The sequence below is a fragment of the Canis lupus genome, chromosome 12, assembly GCF_048164855.1.
Source record: "Canis lupus baileyi chromosome 12, mCanLup2.hap1, whole genome shotgun sequence".
In the NCBI taxonomy this organism is placed as follows: Eukaryota; Metazoa; Chordata; class Mammalia; order Carnivora; family Canidae; genus Canis; species Canis lupus.
This window is the reverse complement of record NC_132849.1, coordinates 35,018,236-35,032,072: the sequence shown is the minus strand read 5'-3', so window position 1 is coordinate 35,032,072 and position 13,837 is coordinate 35,018,236. Positions and strand designations below refer to the sequence as shown.

Here is a 13,837-nt window from a genome sequence, read left to right as displayed (position 1 = left end):
TATGACAGAAGCCAGGAGTATAAGTGAGGTTGGTTCATCACATCTTCAAAGAGAAGATAGGTGGGTGCCTAAGACCTCAAATCCTGTGCTAGACCCTGTTACCAGTCCCCAGCAAAGGGATATGCTGTTACCTACCATCCAGGGCTTTAGCCCTCACACCAATCTGGCCCCCCATACCTGTGGGATGAGCCTTGTGGGACATGTAAGGACCCCCTGCCTCCTCTAATCTCAAGACCAGTAGCCGGTGAGAGATGTCCCTGGCTTCTTTCTACTGGACTCGACCTGGTTCCTGATTGACTCTCTAGGACAGGGAAGAAAGATGATGCTTCTCTACAATCATGAGACCCCAGACACGTTTATCCCACCAGCATCTAGGAAGGAAAGAGAAGTGATCTAAATTTTAAGAAAGTTGAACTTCAAAGATATTTATTTATTTACTTATTTATTTATTTATTTATTTATTTGAAAGAGAAAGAGTACATGAGCAGGGGGGAGGGGCAAAGGGGGAGGAGACAGAAGAAATTGCAAGCAGATTCTGCGCTGAGTGCAGAGCCCACCAAGGAGCTCGATCTCATTACTCCTAGATCTTGACCTGAGCTAAAACCAAAAGTTGGAGGCTTAACTTACTGAACCACCCAGGTGCTGTAAGGAAGTTGAGCTTTAAAGGAAGAACTTCTGAATGAAGAACTACCCCTCACCCTCAGAAGCCAGGATGTTTGTCTTCTAAACTTAACCCTTAGCAGCATAGATCCAATTTTTACCTCCTTGAATATGGCTTAGGGTGTTGTGGAGGGGGGTAAGCATTAGACTTTGATTTGTGAAATTTGGGTTTTTATGTACAGGTTCGGCTACTCACACAGTGAGTTCACGGAGAGCCTTACATGCCTGCTTAGGAGTTTGGACTTTATATGGTAAGAGGGAGTCTCTGAAGGTTGTTAACTTGCAACTTTATGGGTTTAGATTTTCATTTGAAGAAGTCTAAAAGATTTTTTTTAATATTAAAAAACACTTTGAAAACTTGCCACCAGCAAAATAACATGAAACCATTGACAAGGGTCAATATGAAAACAGGGAAATCGTTAGGAGCTGTTGCTATAACAGAAGCAAGGGAAGATGAGGAACCGAACAAAGTTAGTGGCTATAAGAATGGAGAAAAGAGGTTGGATGTGAGAATTATTAAAAGGGTGGAAGGAGAGGATTGTAGGAAGGAGTCAACTCCCATATTTTTGTCTTGAGCAGCTAGATGGCTGGTGGTATCATTCACTAGGGTGGGAGAAGGGGAGGAAAGCATATTGTTAGTGATGGTGAGCTCCGTGTGTTTGCAGGACAAACAAGTGGAGGTGTGCAGTGCTCAGGTGGGTATTCAGGTATGAAGCCCAACTGGGCAGGAGATATAAACCTGGGAGTCATCAGTAAGTAGCTGGTAGTTGAAGCTATTCCATAAACAGAGGGACAAAGAGAAGGACAGGATGACCCCCAGGGGAACAGTAGCGACAGTGTGACTGATCGATCTAGCACAGCCACTAACTCAGGAAAGGAATGGTGAGCCCTGGCCCTGCTGGGGCGACCTGCTCCTCCTAGGGAATCCCAAGGAGGCTGGACAAATTGAAAGCATAGCTCCTGGCTGGACTCACTAATGCTACTGCCAAACAAACTCAGATAAACTCACTGCAAGAGAAGCCAATAACTCAAGAGGTGAGGGTTTGGAAAGGAGAAAGGGAGAAATTTATTTCAGGTGTCAGCAGCCCGGGGAGGTGGCAGGAGCAAGTTTTAACCACAAATCTCTGCCTGCAAGATGGACACTTCTCTAGAGTTTTATAGGAGAGGTTCAGGGGGGTAATTGCAAAAGAACAGGCAGAGAGTGCTCTAGAGGGCAGTAGGTGTTCAACTCATGATCTTGAGCAGAGAAGCAGACGTGTGGTGTGTGGGCTTCTAGGCATTGTGTTGCTTTCAGAACTTTACTGGTCTGGTGGTCAGAATGTTCTGGTCATTGCAAAACATTAATTGTCTCAAGAAAACTCAATGAGAAATAAGCACAGTGACTTTTAGGGCACAAGTGAAGCGGTCTTGTCTATTTCTGGTTTTGGCTGTTGAGCTCTATAGTGCTCACTGAAGACTCACTGAAGAAGGCTCACTGAAGACAGGGCAGGTCACGGAAGAGGGACCAGAAAGGACCCAGAGTGGAATGGAGGGAGTAGGGAGGAGGACAATCAGGGGTCCAGTTGAGTCAAACGCTGCAGAAAAGGAAGGGAGGTGGAAACAGGAAACACCTGTGACTTTAGGAACAGAGTTCATTGGTGACTGGGTTGAAGCCGCTTGGGTGGAGTGTGGTGGTGGAAGCCACAGGAGAGGGCTTCAGTGACCATGAAGTGAGGAATGGAGACAAGAGTGCAAACTACCCTCTTGAGGCTGTGAGAATGAATCACAGGTTTGAGGTGGGGCTGATTGGTTTTCAGAGTGAGAATTTAGCATACTCTCCAACCCACTTTCTCCAGTGGTCAATAACATCGATGAGCTGTTTCGGCCATGGGCAGTCACAGGCAGACTCCGTTCTGCTTCTCCTGTCATCAGATGGAAGGCTTTTTGCTCTTTTCTTCAACTCACTGTGCTCAACTCCTGGGCTCCCTTTCCTGATATGGCTCCCTGAACCCTGTTACAGGTGAAGGGTTTGTGTGTCCCTACTGCCCCTACCACCACATAGCAATCAGGCCTCCCTTGGTGTGGCATTCAGTTATCTCTCTAGAGCTACCTTTCTCTTTCATCTGCTTGTGCCATACATGGGTCTCAGGTCTTAGAGTCCTATGAAGAGCTCAGGGTGGTCGTATAGTCAGAGGAGCCAGTGGGATGACAAATTCTCTGGGGTGGGACTTCCCATAGTGCCACTCTTGGGTGTTCACAGGTTACCAGGGTGTGAGGCATTGAACCCATGGCACCTGTGGTAGGTGGGGCCTGCTCAGCTGTATAGTCCTTTCATTTCCCCAGGATGTCCTTTAAATGCCTCCATCTCCTTTGTGTGCCATGATGTGGGGAGCACTGCGTCGAAGGGCTCCACCTCCAGCACACCGGCTGTCTCTTTGCCAGTGGAGGGTAGTTACCATTCCCTCACGTCACCCCTCAGTTTCAGTGAGCTCTCTGGCCTCTTCCTAGATTTGGTCTCTGCAGAGAAGCAAAGGGAGGTCTATTTAAGTTTGCCTGCATCTGGGTGGGGAGGAAGGAGGAACAAGGAACACGTCTTTGGCAAAGAGCTACTGAAGAGTATGTCCCTATCAACAACTGAGTGCCCCTCTGAGGTCTTCTCTGCTTTCCTTTTGTTGTTGTCTGGATGACAGGGATAATCTGGCCCCTGCCCACATCAAATACTGCCTAGGCTGGAAACAAGCCTCAAAACATGTTTTAAATCCTTCATTTCTCTCCATCTCTCCCAGATCTGCCCACCAAGCATACACTTGACTTACATTACATAGCAACAATCAATTGTGAGTGACAGTGACCCTCCTGAAGGTAGCAGACTTGGCCCCCATGGGCCCAGGAATCACACCTGTGTCTGATTAGACACTGTGTTACCCATCTAAACATGTGGCACATGAAAGCAGCTTTCTCTCGTGCACTTGTAGGGGGATGCTTCCTGGAAATGGTAATGCAGGACCAGACTTTGTTCCTACTGATCTCCTGCCTGGAATGTTCTCTCCTCACCCTTGCTCACTGCCAGCCAGAGCACCACTAAATCAGTATAAAATCCTAGTCTTACGGTGGAGACTGAGGTCCAGGGAGGTGGGGTTATCTTGGCCTTATCCCCTTAAAGAAGCAGTCTTAAAGGCTGTCTTCTTTGTTAACTCTCTATTGGTCTGCTTGGACCACCATAACAAAATGCCATATACTGGGTGGCTTAAACAACAGGAAATAATGTTCTCACTGTTCTGGAGGCTTAAAAGTCCAAGATCAGGGTGCTGGTGGGGTTGTTTTCTCTGAAGGCCTCTCTTCTTGCCTTGCAGATGGTATCTTCTTGTTGTGTCTTCACATGGCCTTTGCCCTGTGTATGGGGTGGGGGGAGAGGTGGTGGGGGAAGAGATCTTTCTCTCATCCTCTTCTTGTAAATCTTCCAGCCCCAGCAGGCTAGTATCCATCCTTATGGCCTCATTTAACCTTAATTATCTAGCCAAGACCCTATTTTTCAAATAGTCACACGGGGATTAAGACTTCAACATATGAATTTAAGGGGAAACACAACTCAGTCCATAGCATTCTCTGTCCTTAACATACTCCATTTTTCTGTCTTCTGTCCAGTGCTTCAGTATTACATTCATTTCCTACGCTGCTTTAACAAATTACTACCAACTTGGTGGCCTAAACAACAGAAATGTTTTCTCTTACAGTTCTAGAGGCTAGGAATGAAAGTATCCCTGGGCTGAAATCAAACAGTCAGCAGGATCACACTCCTTCTGGATGCTCTAAGGTCTAAGGGAGACTCTGTTCCATGACTCTTCCAGCTTGTGCTGCCAACTAGCATTTCTTGACTTGTGGTCATACCACCCCAATCTCTGTCTCTGTAGTCACATTGTTTCTTCTTCTTCTGTATGTCAAATTTTCATCTCTTTCTTATAAGGACAATTTTGATTGCATTTAGGGACCACCTGGATAATCCAGGCTAACTCCCCATCTCAAGACCCTTAACTTAATCATATCTGTAAAGATCCCTTTTCCAAATAAGGTAACATTTTCAGTGATTAGGGTTCCAGGGATTAGGACTGGATATCTTTGTGGTAATTATTCAGCCTACCTCAGATATAGGAACATTTGGTGTTTTCATAGGGGAGTCCATCTAGAGATGAGCCCTTGTTGGAAGGGCAAGAGACCCAATCATGTCTTTCTTGAGCATGTCCAGGCGAGGTCACACCCTACAAAGCATCCTCCAGACAGCTGGCTCTGTCGTCTCCCACGGCATTCTCATAGGATCGAAGGGAGGGCTGGGAACTGGGATCCGGGGGCTGGGGAGTCTCCCTGGAGAGGAAACACTCAGATGATCAGGTGTAGGAAGGAGGGTGTCTTCTCTGAAACCTCATTTCACAACTGCTTAGAAGGGTGGGCTATTTCACTTGTTGCACTTTGTTTACCTCTGGTTCAAGTAATCTCTGAGAGTGAGGTCTCCATCAGGAAGACCCTGCTTCCTCTCCTCTTACACAATAGAGTCTGCCCCCCAACCCCCCCCCCCGCCCCGCCTCAGTTCTCCTTTCAGGACACAATTTTCCCTCTCAATTACCTAAAACACCTGATCAGTTTTCAATGTGCTTATGAAGTCCAGAGAGCCAACTGTGTTGAAAATTAGCAATTTTAATAACAGTGAAGCCACCACTTTATTATTATTTTAAAGAAGGGGATTACTGCAGAGTGAATCTTCACAAACAGTGCTTTATTTGGTCACAGGACCAAATGGTCCGCTATGAGGGTGGGAGAACTTTATTGGTTGCTAATCTAATACCTCAGCTTGTGTTTGTCTGCTTTTCCTCCTGGCCATTTATGGAAAAAAAAATCTGAGACCAGAACACTATAAATGTTTTCCTTCTTGTTTCTAGTCCCATCCCAATTTCATTTTCATGCAATGAGAGTAGGGGTTAGAAGATAATTAGCAATTTTCTTATCCTACTTTTAACAACGCCTCTGCTTACTTTACAAAGAGATGTTTGAACGTTACTGCTTACTCTGAAAAATTCAATATGTAATTTTAATGTTTCAGGCTTTTCAAAATTTCATTGTGTTTCTGGAGCATTGCTAATGGTTTACCTCAGAATGCAGAAAAACTATTATGAAGGAGAGTTTACGAGAAAATCATAATCTCCTTAAGGAAGCCATGCTAAAATGCCAGTGTTTAGGGCAAGAGGGGAAAGGCAGAGGGAAGATCAGACAGTGATTCAGAAATATCAACTCTTGGCATCAAGACATTAATGTCTTGTATCCTGTAGGGTGAATGGAAACATGTAACTCACTGAGAGCTTTACTTTAATCTCTTCCTGTACTATCTAATTTTGTGTTGATTCAAAATTAGATTTAATTGCAGTGGTTGCATTTACTCCTCTGGCACCAGGGAGACCAGCCAACTATAACCTTTATTATCTCTTCTGGTGAAGGCCACATTTGGTGAAAGGTAAGTATCTTGGAAAAGCTTATCTCCCCAACCCCCTTTTATTAGATTTCAGGCAAAATTCTGCATTAAGTGAACTCATTCTTCATGCTTTACCAGGTTTCTCTTAACTCTTTGTCTCCCTTGCCCCAGCCCATTTGCTAGAGGCTTGTGTTCCTGGGGTAGATGTCTGATAAGCAAGTTCACATCCCATTGTTAAAGGGTTTAAGCTGCTGATTCTCCAGGGAATATTCTAAGGGGACCCCATGCCTAGCATAATGTCTTATCCAAAAGAACCCATCTCCATTGGTGGATTTTCTGGCGTGGGGTAGCTACATAAAGGAGAAATTGTTTTGATCAGGATTATCTTTCTGGGGCCACTCAAGTTCTTCCTACTTGACTTACAAACAACTCTGGTCATGGGTACAGAGACAACACATCCTTTGGGGATTTGAATTCACATTTCTTGTGACTCAAATTAAAGACAGAATTTTCCATGGAAACACTACCTCAAGGGTGTCTTTGTTCAAGACCCAAATGTAATGGAAAGATCTTCCCACTTCCCACTGGTGGTTATTTGTGGTGTAAATGTTGGGGACTTGATGCTGTGCTTAGATGACGCTTTTCTTGATGTGCCTTGTAGGATAAGGGCTAATCCAATGAGTGGATGCCATCATTCCTGAGGGGGGAGTGGCCCAGAAGTCACCACTGGGAAGAGACACATACTCAGGCAGGAAGGCGGAGTCTGGAAGTCCAGGACTCCTGCCTGTTTCTGAACCTCATTTTGTGAATGTGGACTTCAAGGAATTTGTGAGAACGTCAAGGGCTATTTGCTTCTGCTCCATTGAGCTTGTTTTCCTTTCAGCTGAGACTCTTCAATGGCATTTAGACTTTTCTTTCTATTTTCCAAGGACCTTTATCCCTTAATCTTGGGGATGTTCAATCAGAAATTGCAACCCAGCTGGGAAAAGATGGTTGAGGGGGGGCTTGAAGAAGCAACCCGGAGGTTCTGCTGGTGGGAGAGCTGCCTAAGTTGGTTCAGTCCAGGGAGTGTCCTTGCTTCATCTGGTGCTGTTTCAGGAGATTCTTTGCGCCTCTTGCTTTTTCTATCATCATGAGTGACTTTAACTGAATACTCATTGGCTTCACAATTGAAGTGTCCCCAGGCTGGCCTTTGGGTTAACTGGACATGAACTTTCATCTTTCATAAGATGGTGGCTTATTGTAGATAAATTTTTAACCTTAGGAGCCAACTGTTCAGTAATCTCAAAGTCTTCTTACTGCACTGGGAGACCATTCTCAGGCATGGATGCAATTCTTTCAGGCACACGAGCATTTTCTACTTCAATCCCTGTTCCTGGACTGTTTTGAGTAGAAAACTTCCTAGGATGTTAATGTATTCTTCCTCCTGAGTATTCTTCACCTCCTGAAAAACAAATCTCACTATTTGGGGCCTTTTCTTCCATGAAGCCATCCAGGTCTTTCCCTCCCCAGAACTCAGAGGTCTTTTTTTCCCAATGATCTTTTGGCAGTGAATCACATATGCCTTATTGACTTACTCCAGTAATTGTTTTATGGCAAGCATAATACTCACTTTACTTATTTTGATGTATGGCAGGCATCTCTGTCTGTGCAAGGAGACTCTGGAATATTAACTGTATTCAGCAAAGTGGCTTCAATTTGGGCAGATGTTTTCATGTATCTATCACCAGTATTTATCTACTTTCTATAAAAGAAATTTGGCTGAACTTCAAAGTATAATTATTGATCTCTCTTGGAAGCCAATGGAAGTGAATTCACTATCAGATTTTTTTTTAAATACAAATGGAGGACAATTAAATGCAGTACATTACAGTTGTCCCACTTTATCCACAGGGGATACATTTCAAGAACCCCTGCGGATGCCTAAAACCACAGATAGTACCAAACTCTATGTATACTGTTTTCCTGTACATCCATACTTTAGTTTGTAAATTAAGCAGAGTACAATTAACAACAACAATAATAAAAGAGAGCAATTATAACAATATACTGTAATAAAAGTTATGTGAATGTGGTCTCTCTCAAAATACCTTGTGTTATAGTTACTCTTCTTGGGATGTTTGGTGATAAAATGCCTACATAATGAGATGAAGTAAGGTGAGTAGGCATTGTGACACATGGCATTAGGCTACTATTGACCTTCTGGCAATTGGTCAGGAGGATCATCTGCTTCCAGTCCGGATGGCTGTGAGTAACTGAAACCACAGATAACGGGGACTATTGTAGTGAAACAGACTTCCCTGTGTTATACATCTCTTCAGAGAACAAGCATGGTTCCCATTCTTCCACGTGACTTTCTTTGCAGCATTTTACCACAAAATGATGACTCTCTTACAACTCAAGTAAGAAATGTTTAGGCCTATTTCTTAATAATCACTTGCTCCAAGAATAAGAATTCCACATTCTCAGATGAAAGACTGGATGGATGAAATCGTGTGCTATCCCAACAAAGCATGCAGCTTTCCAGGTATCATCAGATGAAACAAATATGTCAATCAAGCAACCAATGAGGGAGATCATCTTCTTCCCTAGAAAATAATTATATTGCTTAGCCATATGTAAGTTAATGTCTGAATATCATTCTGGGTATTGTGACATTTTCAAGTCCCATACAGCCAAATAAACCAGAAGGCTACCTATCTGAGTCAATGCTGGCGTATCATTTAGCATATGGAAACTTATTTTGCTGGATCTGGCCCTAAAGTATGGGTGGAGACACAGGGCGACGGCCAATAACCTAATTATGTATATGGTTTATTGACTTGTCCAAAAGAAAATAAGTCAATCATTCATATTAGTCCGGTAAACTAATTCTGAAGTCTGAGGATTTTATTAGAACTGATAAATTAGGTACTAGGTTGGCAATGGTTTCCCAAAGAGAAACTCTTATTGGGGAGAAACCATCACGTCAACTTGTTTTATTGTTTGTATGTTTCACGGCAAAATGATTCAGTCTCACTAGGTTTCACATTAAGAGGAGTGGAGCCATCCCAGAATGTATATTTAGTTGTCTGTTTAAGAACACTTATCAAGTTAATGGATTCATGACTTCCTCCATTCCATGACTTCAAGTATTTCGTGGGTCAGGAGACTTGAAAAATTTAACTTTGAATAATATAAAAAAGACTGTGATTCTGGAGATCTGAGTTTCTGTTTTACCGGTTTAGTCTACTGTGTTTGTTGACAGTGAGCTAACTCACTAAAATGTGCTAAGTAATGACTTTATATCCATGAAGAGCTAAGTTACCCTGATGTTTTGATTTTTTTAACCAAATAATTTGAGGCAAAAATAATATATTGTGTCCTTTGTTAGGTCTCATTGCCCAAGGAAAAGATTACCTTCAAGAATCTTGCCTACAACATAAAGGGTCTTACTTTGACTAACTGCAAGATCTCCTTTCTGGTTGTTGGATCACAGATGGCTCCCCATTCTGAGTTTGCAAATAAAGTGCATCTTGATAAGTTAGGTTAAAAGTGGTAGAATGTTCGTAGATGAGAACATCAATTCAGCTCTCAGCAGGTGCAAGTTCAAAGTGCCTTTTTGCCGAAAGCCACCACCAGCTCTGCACCTGCTCCTTGGAGAAGGAACCAAGTATTAGGAGGGTTGCCATGGGAGAAATGACTTAACAAAATCATAAGCCGGATATGGCTGTTTCCTCTCTAGTAGGCGCATGTGTGCCCTCTCTGTTACACCCAACCCAGGAGACTGCATGTGAAAGTTGTCACAGAAAGAATAAAGGCTAAATATCTGCGAGGATGCACTGTTACTTTGAGTCTATCAGACAAACCCAAGCAGAGGAAATGTGCACAAATTCTGCTTCACCTAATAATCTTTTCCTTGAGGTCATGCTGCAGGTGAAGAGTAAACAGAATAAATCTGACTGATAATGAAATGAGGAAAGTGTTGAAAGGGTCTGGCTGACAGAAAATGAGCACTGGAAAATCACAGGATAGAATTGCAGCTGGGAAGTCAAGGCAGGTACTCTGGTGCTCCAGGGAAACTGGTTTCCTCTTCTACTTGGTCCTGTGTTTCTCTCCAAGTTCAGAGGTTGTTCCAGATGATTGGATGATACAATTGTCCCAAATCAGGTGGGACAATCACTGACGTGTTTGGGTGAGGAAGTAACTTCAGGGATACAGAATTCTAGGAGAAGCGAAAGTTATTATGTCCAAGTGTTTGACTTTGAAGGGGGCAGGGGTTGTTGACAGCAGGACAGGAAGTGCTGTGTACATTTCCTGTTCTTGTTTCCTTAGCCGACATCCTTGGGCATCTCTCCTCCTTGGCGAGGCGGTGGGGGAGGGGGAAGTGTTCTCTACTGCCCTGTTTTTAGTTTTCTTAATCTTGTTTAGGACACCCGCAGCAAGGAAACATCTGTCCAACAGGGATGGGTCTAGGGTTGCAAGAGTGCTATACAGTGTGTTAAAGTAAGGTTAAGAGATTCACAGAAATGAGTTTTGAGAGGCTGGCATCAGTGTTGACTTCAAACAGAAATCTGACCTCACATGTCATGTTTATTCTTCCTAACACTGAAGGGCTTCAGGAATCTCACACCTTTGGGAAATAATCAAAATTACAGAGTGGATGGCAATCACCTCTTATTATAAAGGCTCACGTACACTTTAGAAAAGCAATTTTTCTAGTCGTGGACTTAAGGAAAATATTACTATTCTCTTATGTTTTTATTACTATAAACAAGCAATTTCATTTCAACATTTACTCTTTATTGTGTTGCATGAAGTACCTATGTAATGCAAGTATGTACTGTACTAAAATACCTATATTTCCAAATAACATTATATGGTGTAGCCCACAGTCTCTGCAGAAGCATCATGAGTAGCCTGTGCCTTTATACTTTACAATCCATTGCTGGGTGCTGTGAAAAGTATGCTGACAGATGAAGAAAAAGAAATAAAGCTAAGTATGAATACACTTTTCCAAACATATACATACACAGCTTACAATGGAGCCCCAATGGTAACAAGTCATATGACAACATTGGATGTAATATCTATAAAATGTAGACTCTGCAATAAAAAGCCAAAGGCACATAAAAATATATTTTAACTTTAAAAATAACTTAGTTACAGTAATACTTTGCTTGTGTCTTACCAACATGTAGCTGACAGTCAAAATTTCGCGATATAGATATAATATATAGGGATATATAAGAGCTACAAGAAAATCCCCCAAACCCATAAGGTTGTTCAAATGTGAAAACAGAGAACAGTTTTAACACGGAAGAATTTGCTACTGTGAGCCCAAATAATGTAATATAGAAAAGAGTCTAGAAAAAAAGGCCTAGGCGTTAAATAAATGGACTTCTTCTTGCTCAGAAAATGCTGGAGTACTGCCAAGTTCTTTAATGTGATTTGTGCAGCCCTTCATAGCTAGTGCCAAATCCTGGCCAAGCCAGAGTTCTCACATGTCTGGAAACAAACAACAAAAGAAGTGAGCTGAACATATGCAAAACCTGCCGAAAGTGGGTTCTGACCCACTCCCTTCCTTTCTGCCAGGATAGTTTGTTTTTGCAAACAGGGCATTAACAGGTACAAAAAATACTTCATTGGAACATTATTTTAGAAAACCCATCACACACAACTGCAAACATAGCCGGGGAAGCTCTTGTCTTCGACTGCGGTTAGTTTTGTTTTTATTTTTTGATACCTTTTTACCCCACAGGCCAAGAGTTGGCGCTGTTACTTATTTTTATCCATGACATTCAGCACCTCATCCAAAAACGAGGGCCCCAGGTCGAGCTGCAGGGAGAGGAGGGAACCTGTGAGATCAGAGAGGGACTCCTCTGACTTGGTCTTCTTGACGAGCTCGCACGCGGCCGAATGCTCAAACATGTCCTCGGCCGACCAGTCGGGGTACTGTTCCGAGAGGCTGGAGGAGTGGCTGTCCCTGCCCTGGCTGGACTGTGACGCCGACCCGCTGGAACCCCACGAGACGTCGCCCTGGTGGCCCGTCCCATTCTCCAACAGGCTGCTTTTCTCCGGAGCCTTTTCCTCCACGACGGGCTCACAGCTAAGCCGGGGCAGCTTTGCTGGCCCAAAGGACTCCTGTTTGGAATTAAATGTCACTGGCGACAGCAGGGGCAACATGAGTGCTTGGGACCCCCCAATGGTAGGTAGGGAGATGGCGTTTTTGAGCACTGGGGAGGGCGTTTCCGTGAACATGGAGTCGGACGTGCTGTTGGCCCGGAAGAACTCGCTGTGCCCCGGAAACTGACCTGCGCGCGCTTTCTCCTGGTTTCCGGGCAACAGCTCGTAGTTCCCTTGCAGGAAGGAGATGTCACCAAAGACGTCGTGCTGGCCCTCTTTGCCGATGTGGATGGTGTGGCGGAAGTCTCCAAGCGGGGGGCTAATCATATCGGGGGACAAAATGTCCCTCAGTTTAAATTTCTTGCCTTTTTTGTTATTGGCAGCTTTTAGGTAAATTGGGGTCTTGGCTGGCATTTTGAAATTTGAGGACGTCTACTGTGCCAAAGGGAGAAGGGCCACTTTCTTCACGAATGCTGCGTTTCCAGAATTCCTTTTTTGATAAAATCTGTCACATCATTTTTCTCAAGTAGCTTCCAGAAGTGGCTCTGCAAGGACACTGGGGTTTAAGACGCCTTCCTGACGCTATAGCCAAGTGGGGCGTCCTGGAGAGCCAGGTACATCATCCAACCCCTTCCACGTTGGGGAGAAATCTGGAAAGGAAACCAAAGTGGGTTATAGTTAGCTGGCCAGTCAGGGTTTACCGGGGCCACCTTCTTCACAAGAGCGTGCAAAAATGGCATGACCAGTTCTATCTAGAGCCAAGCTTTATTATTATCTTTTCCCTCTATTGAGTAGGATAAAAACTTTCATTGTAGGGTCTTTTTTTTTTTTTTTTTCATTGTAGGGTCTTTTATGAAGGGTCCACTAATCTTAGTCTTATTTAGGGGGAGAAAAGAAAAAAAAGGAAAGAAAGAGATTTAAAAACCTCCTACCTATGACGTCAGCACTGTCTAAACATGGCCATGGACACAATTTCCTGCACGTGTCTGAGACTTTTGATTTTTCCTCTATTAGAAGAACTGCTGTCAGCACGTGACCAGATTGATTTCAGCTCCTTACATGCAAGTGGATTTGCTTTAAAAATGTGTTTTCGCTTTCGTTTGGCGTTCACACCAGCAAAACTGATAATATTTTGTTGTTGAGTTCCGTGTCTAAGTAAAATTAATGCAACAGAGTAAACAGTCCTATGGAAAGGGGCTGGAAATATTTACTAAGTGACAGGGGTCAACAAAGTCTTAGCGAACTGCATTCTTACAAATGAGAAAAGAGGGATTCGTGATTCAGAAAATCACCCTTTCTCAATCACCTGTGGCCAGTAAATAGAAGGGCTGCAGCTGGAATCAAGTTGTGGCACAGAGAACTGGGCTGTAAAGGGTTTCAGGACTTGAGGCATTCTGAGATGGAAAGAAAGGAACAAAACGGTTTCTTTGCAAAGAAAACAAAACAAAACAAAACAGTGTGATCATCTGTAACAGGTTGGGCTTCACTTGGGAACTTTGGAACTTTTACTGATAAAGCTTGTATCCTCTCCCTGGTCGTATGCCTCTCCCCTGGGGGAGGCAGAAGCTCAAGGTAACCTCCATGATGTAGCTCCTGAAGTTAACGCCTTTGGAAGCACAACCTGGGACCCGCTTC

General features: G+C 43.6%; 1 protein-coding gene and 2 long non-coding RNA genes across 6 annotated transcripts in view; 1 reads left to right on the top strand and 2 right to left on the bottom strand.

Moving 5' to 3' along the window:
- Positions 1 to 483: 483 nt before the first annotated feature.
- On the bottom strand, positions 484 to 9,971 carry LOC140601503 (uncharacterized). Its single transcript, XR_012004512.1, has 5 exons — positions 9,533 to 9,971; positions 8,188 to 8,685; positions 4,778 to 4,998; positions 3,914 to 4,030; positions 484 to 3,156 (listed from the first exon to the last, which is right to left on the bottom strand). It is a non-coding gene; the product is annotated as an uncharacterized lncRNA (long non-coding RNA).
- On the top strand, positions 5,970 to 11,881 carry LOC140601505 (uncharacterized). Of its 2 annotated transcripts, none has more exons than XR_012004517.1 (2): positions 5,970 to 8,624; positions 9,471 to 11,881. It is a non-coding gene; the product is annotated as an uncharacterized lncRNA (long non-coding RNA). The 2 variants fall into 2 exon arrangements; XR_012004518.1 differs by having other exon boundaries at positions 5,970 to 8,715.
- Positions 10,858 to 13,837, bottom strand: part of CDC42EP3 (CDC42 effector protein 3) — a 23,531-nt gene continuing 20,551 nt past the window's right edge. For 2 of the 3 annotated variants that reach the window (XM_072770499.1, XM_072770501.1), the window contains exon 2: positions 10,858 to 12,852. In XM_072770499.1, the coding sequence (XP_072626600.1) occupies positions 11,855 to 12,616 (762 nt within the window). In that variant the 5' untranslated portion in view covers positions 12,617 to 12,852 and the 3' untranslated portion in view covers positions 10,858 to 11,854. Of the gene's footprint in view, positions 12,853 to 13,508; positions 13,597 to 13,837 lie in introns of all 3 variants that reach the window. The other variant, XM_072770500.1, reaches the window with a different exon arrangement.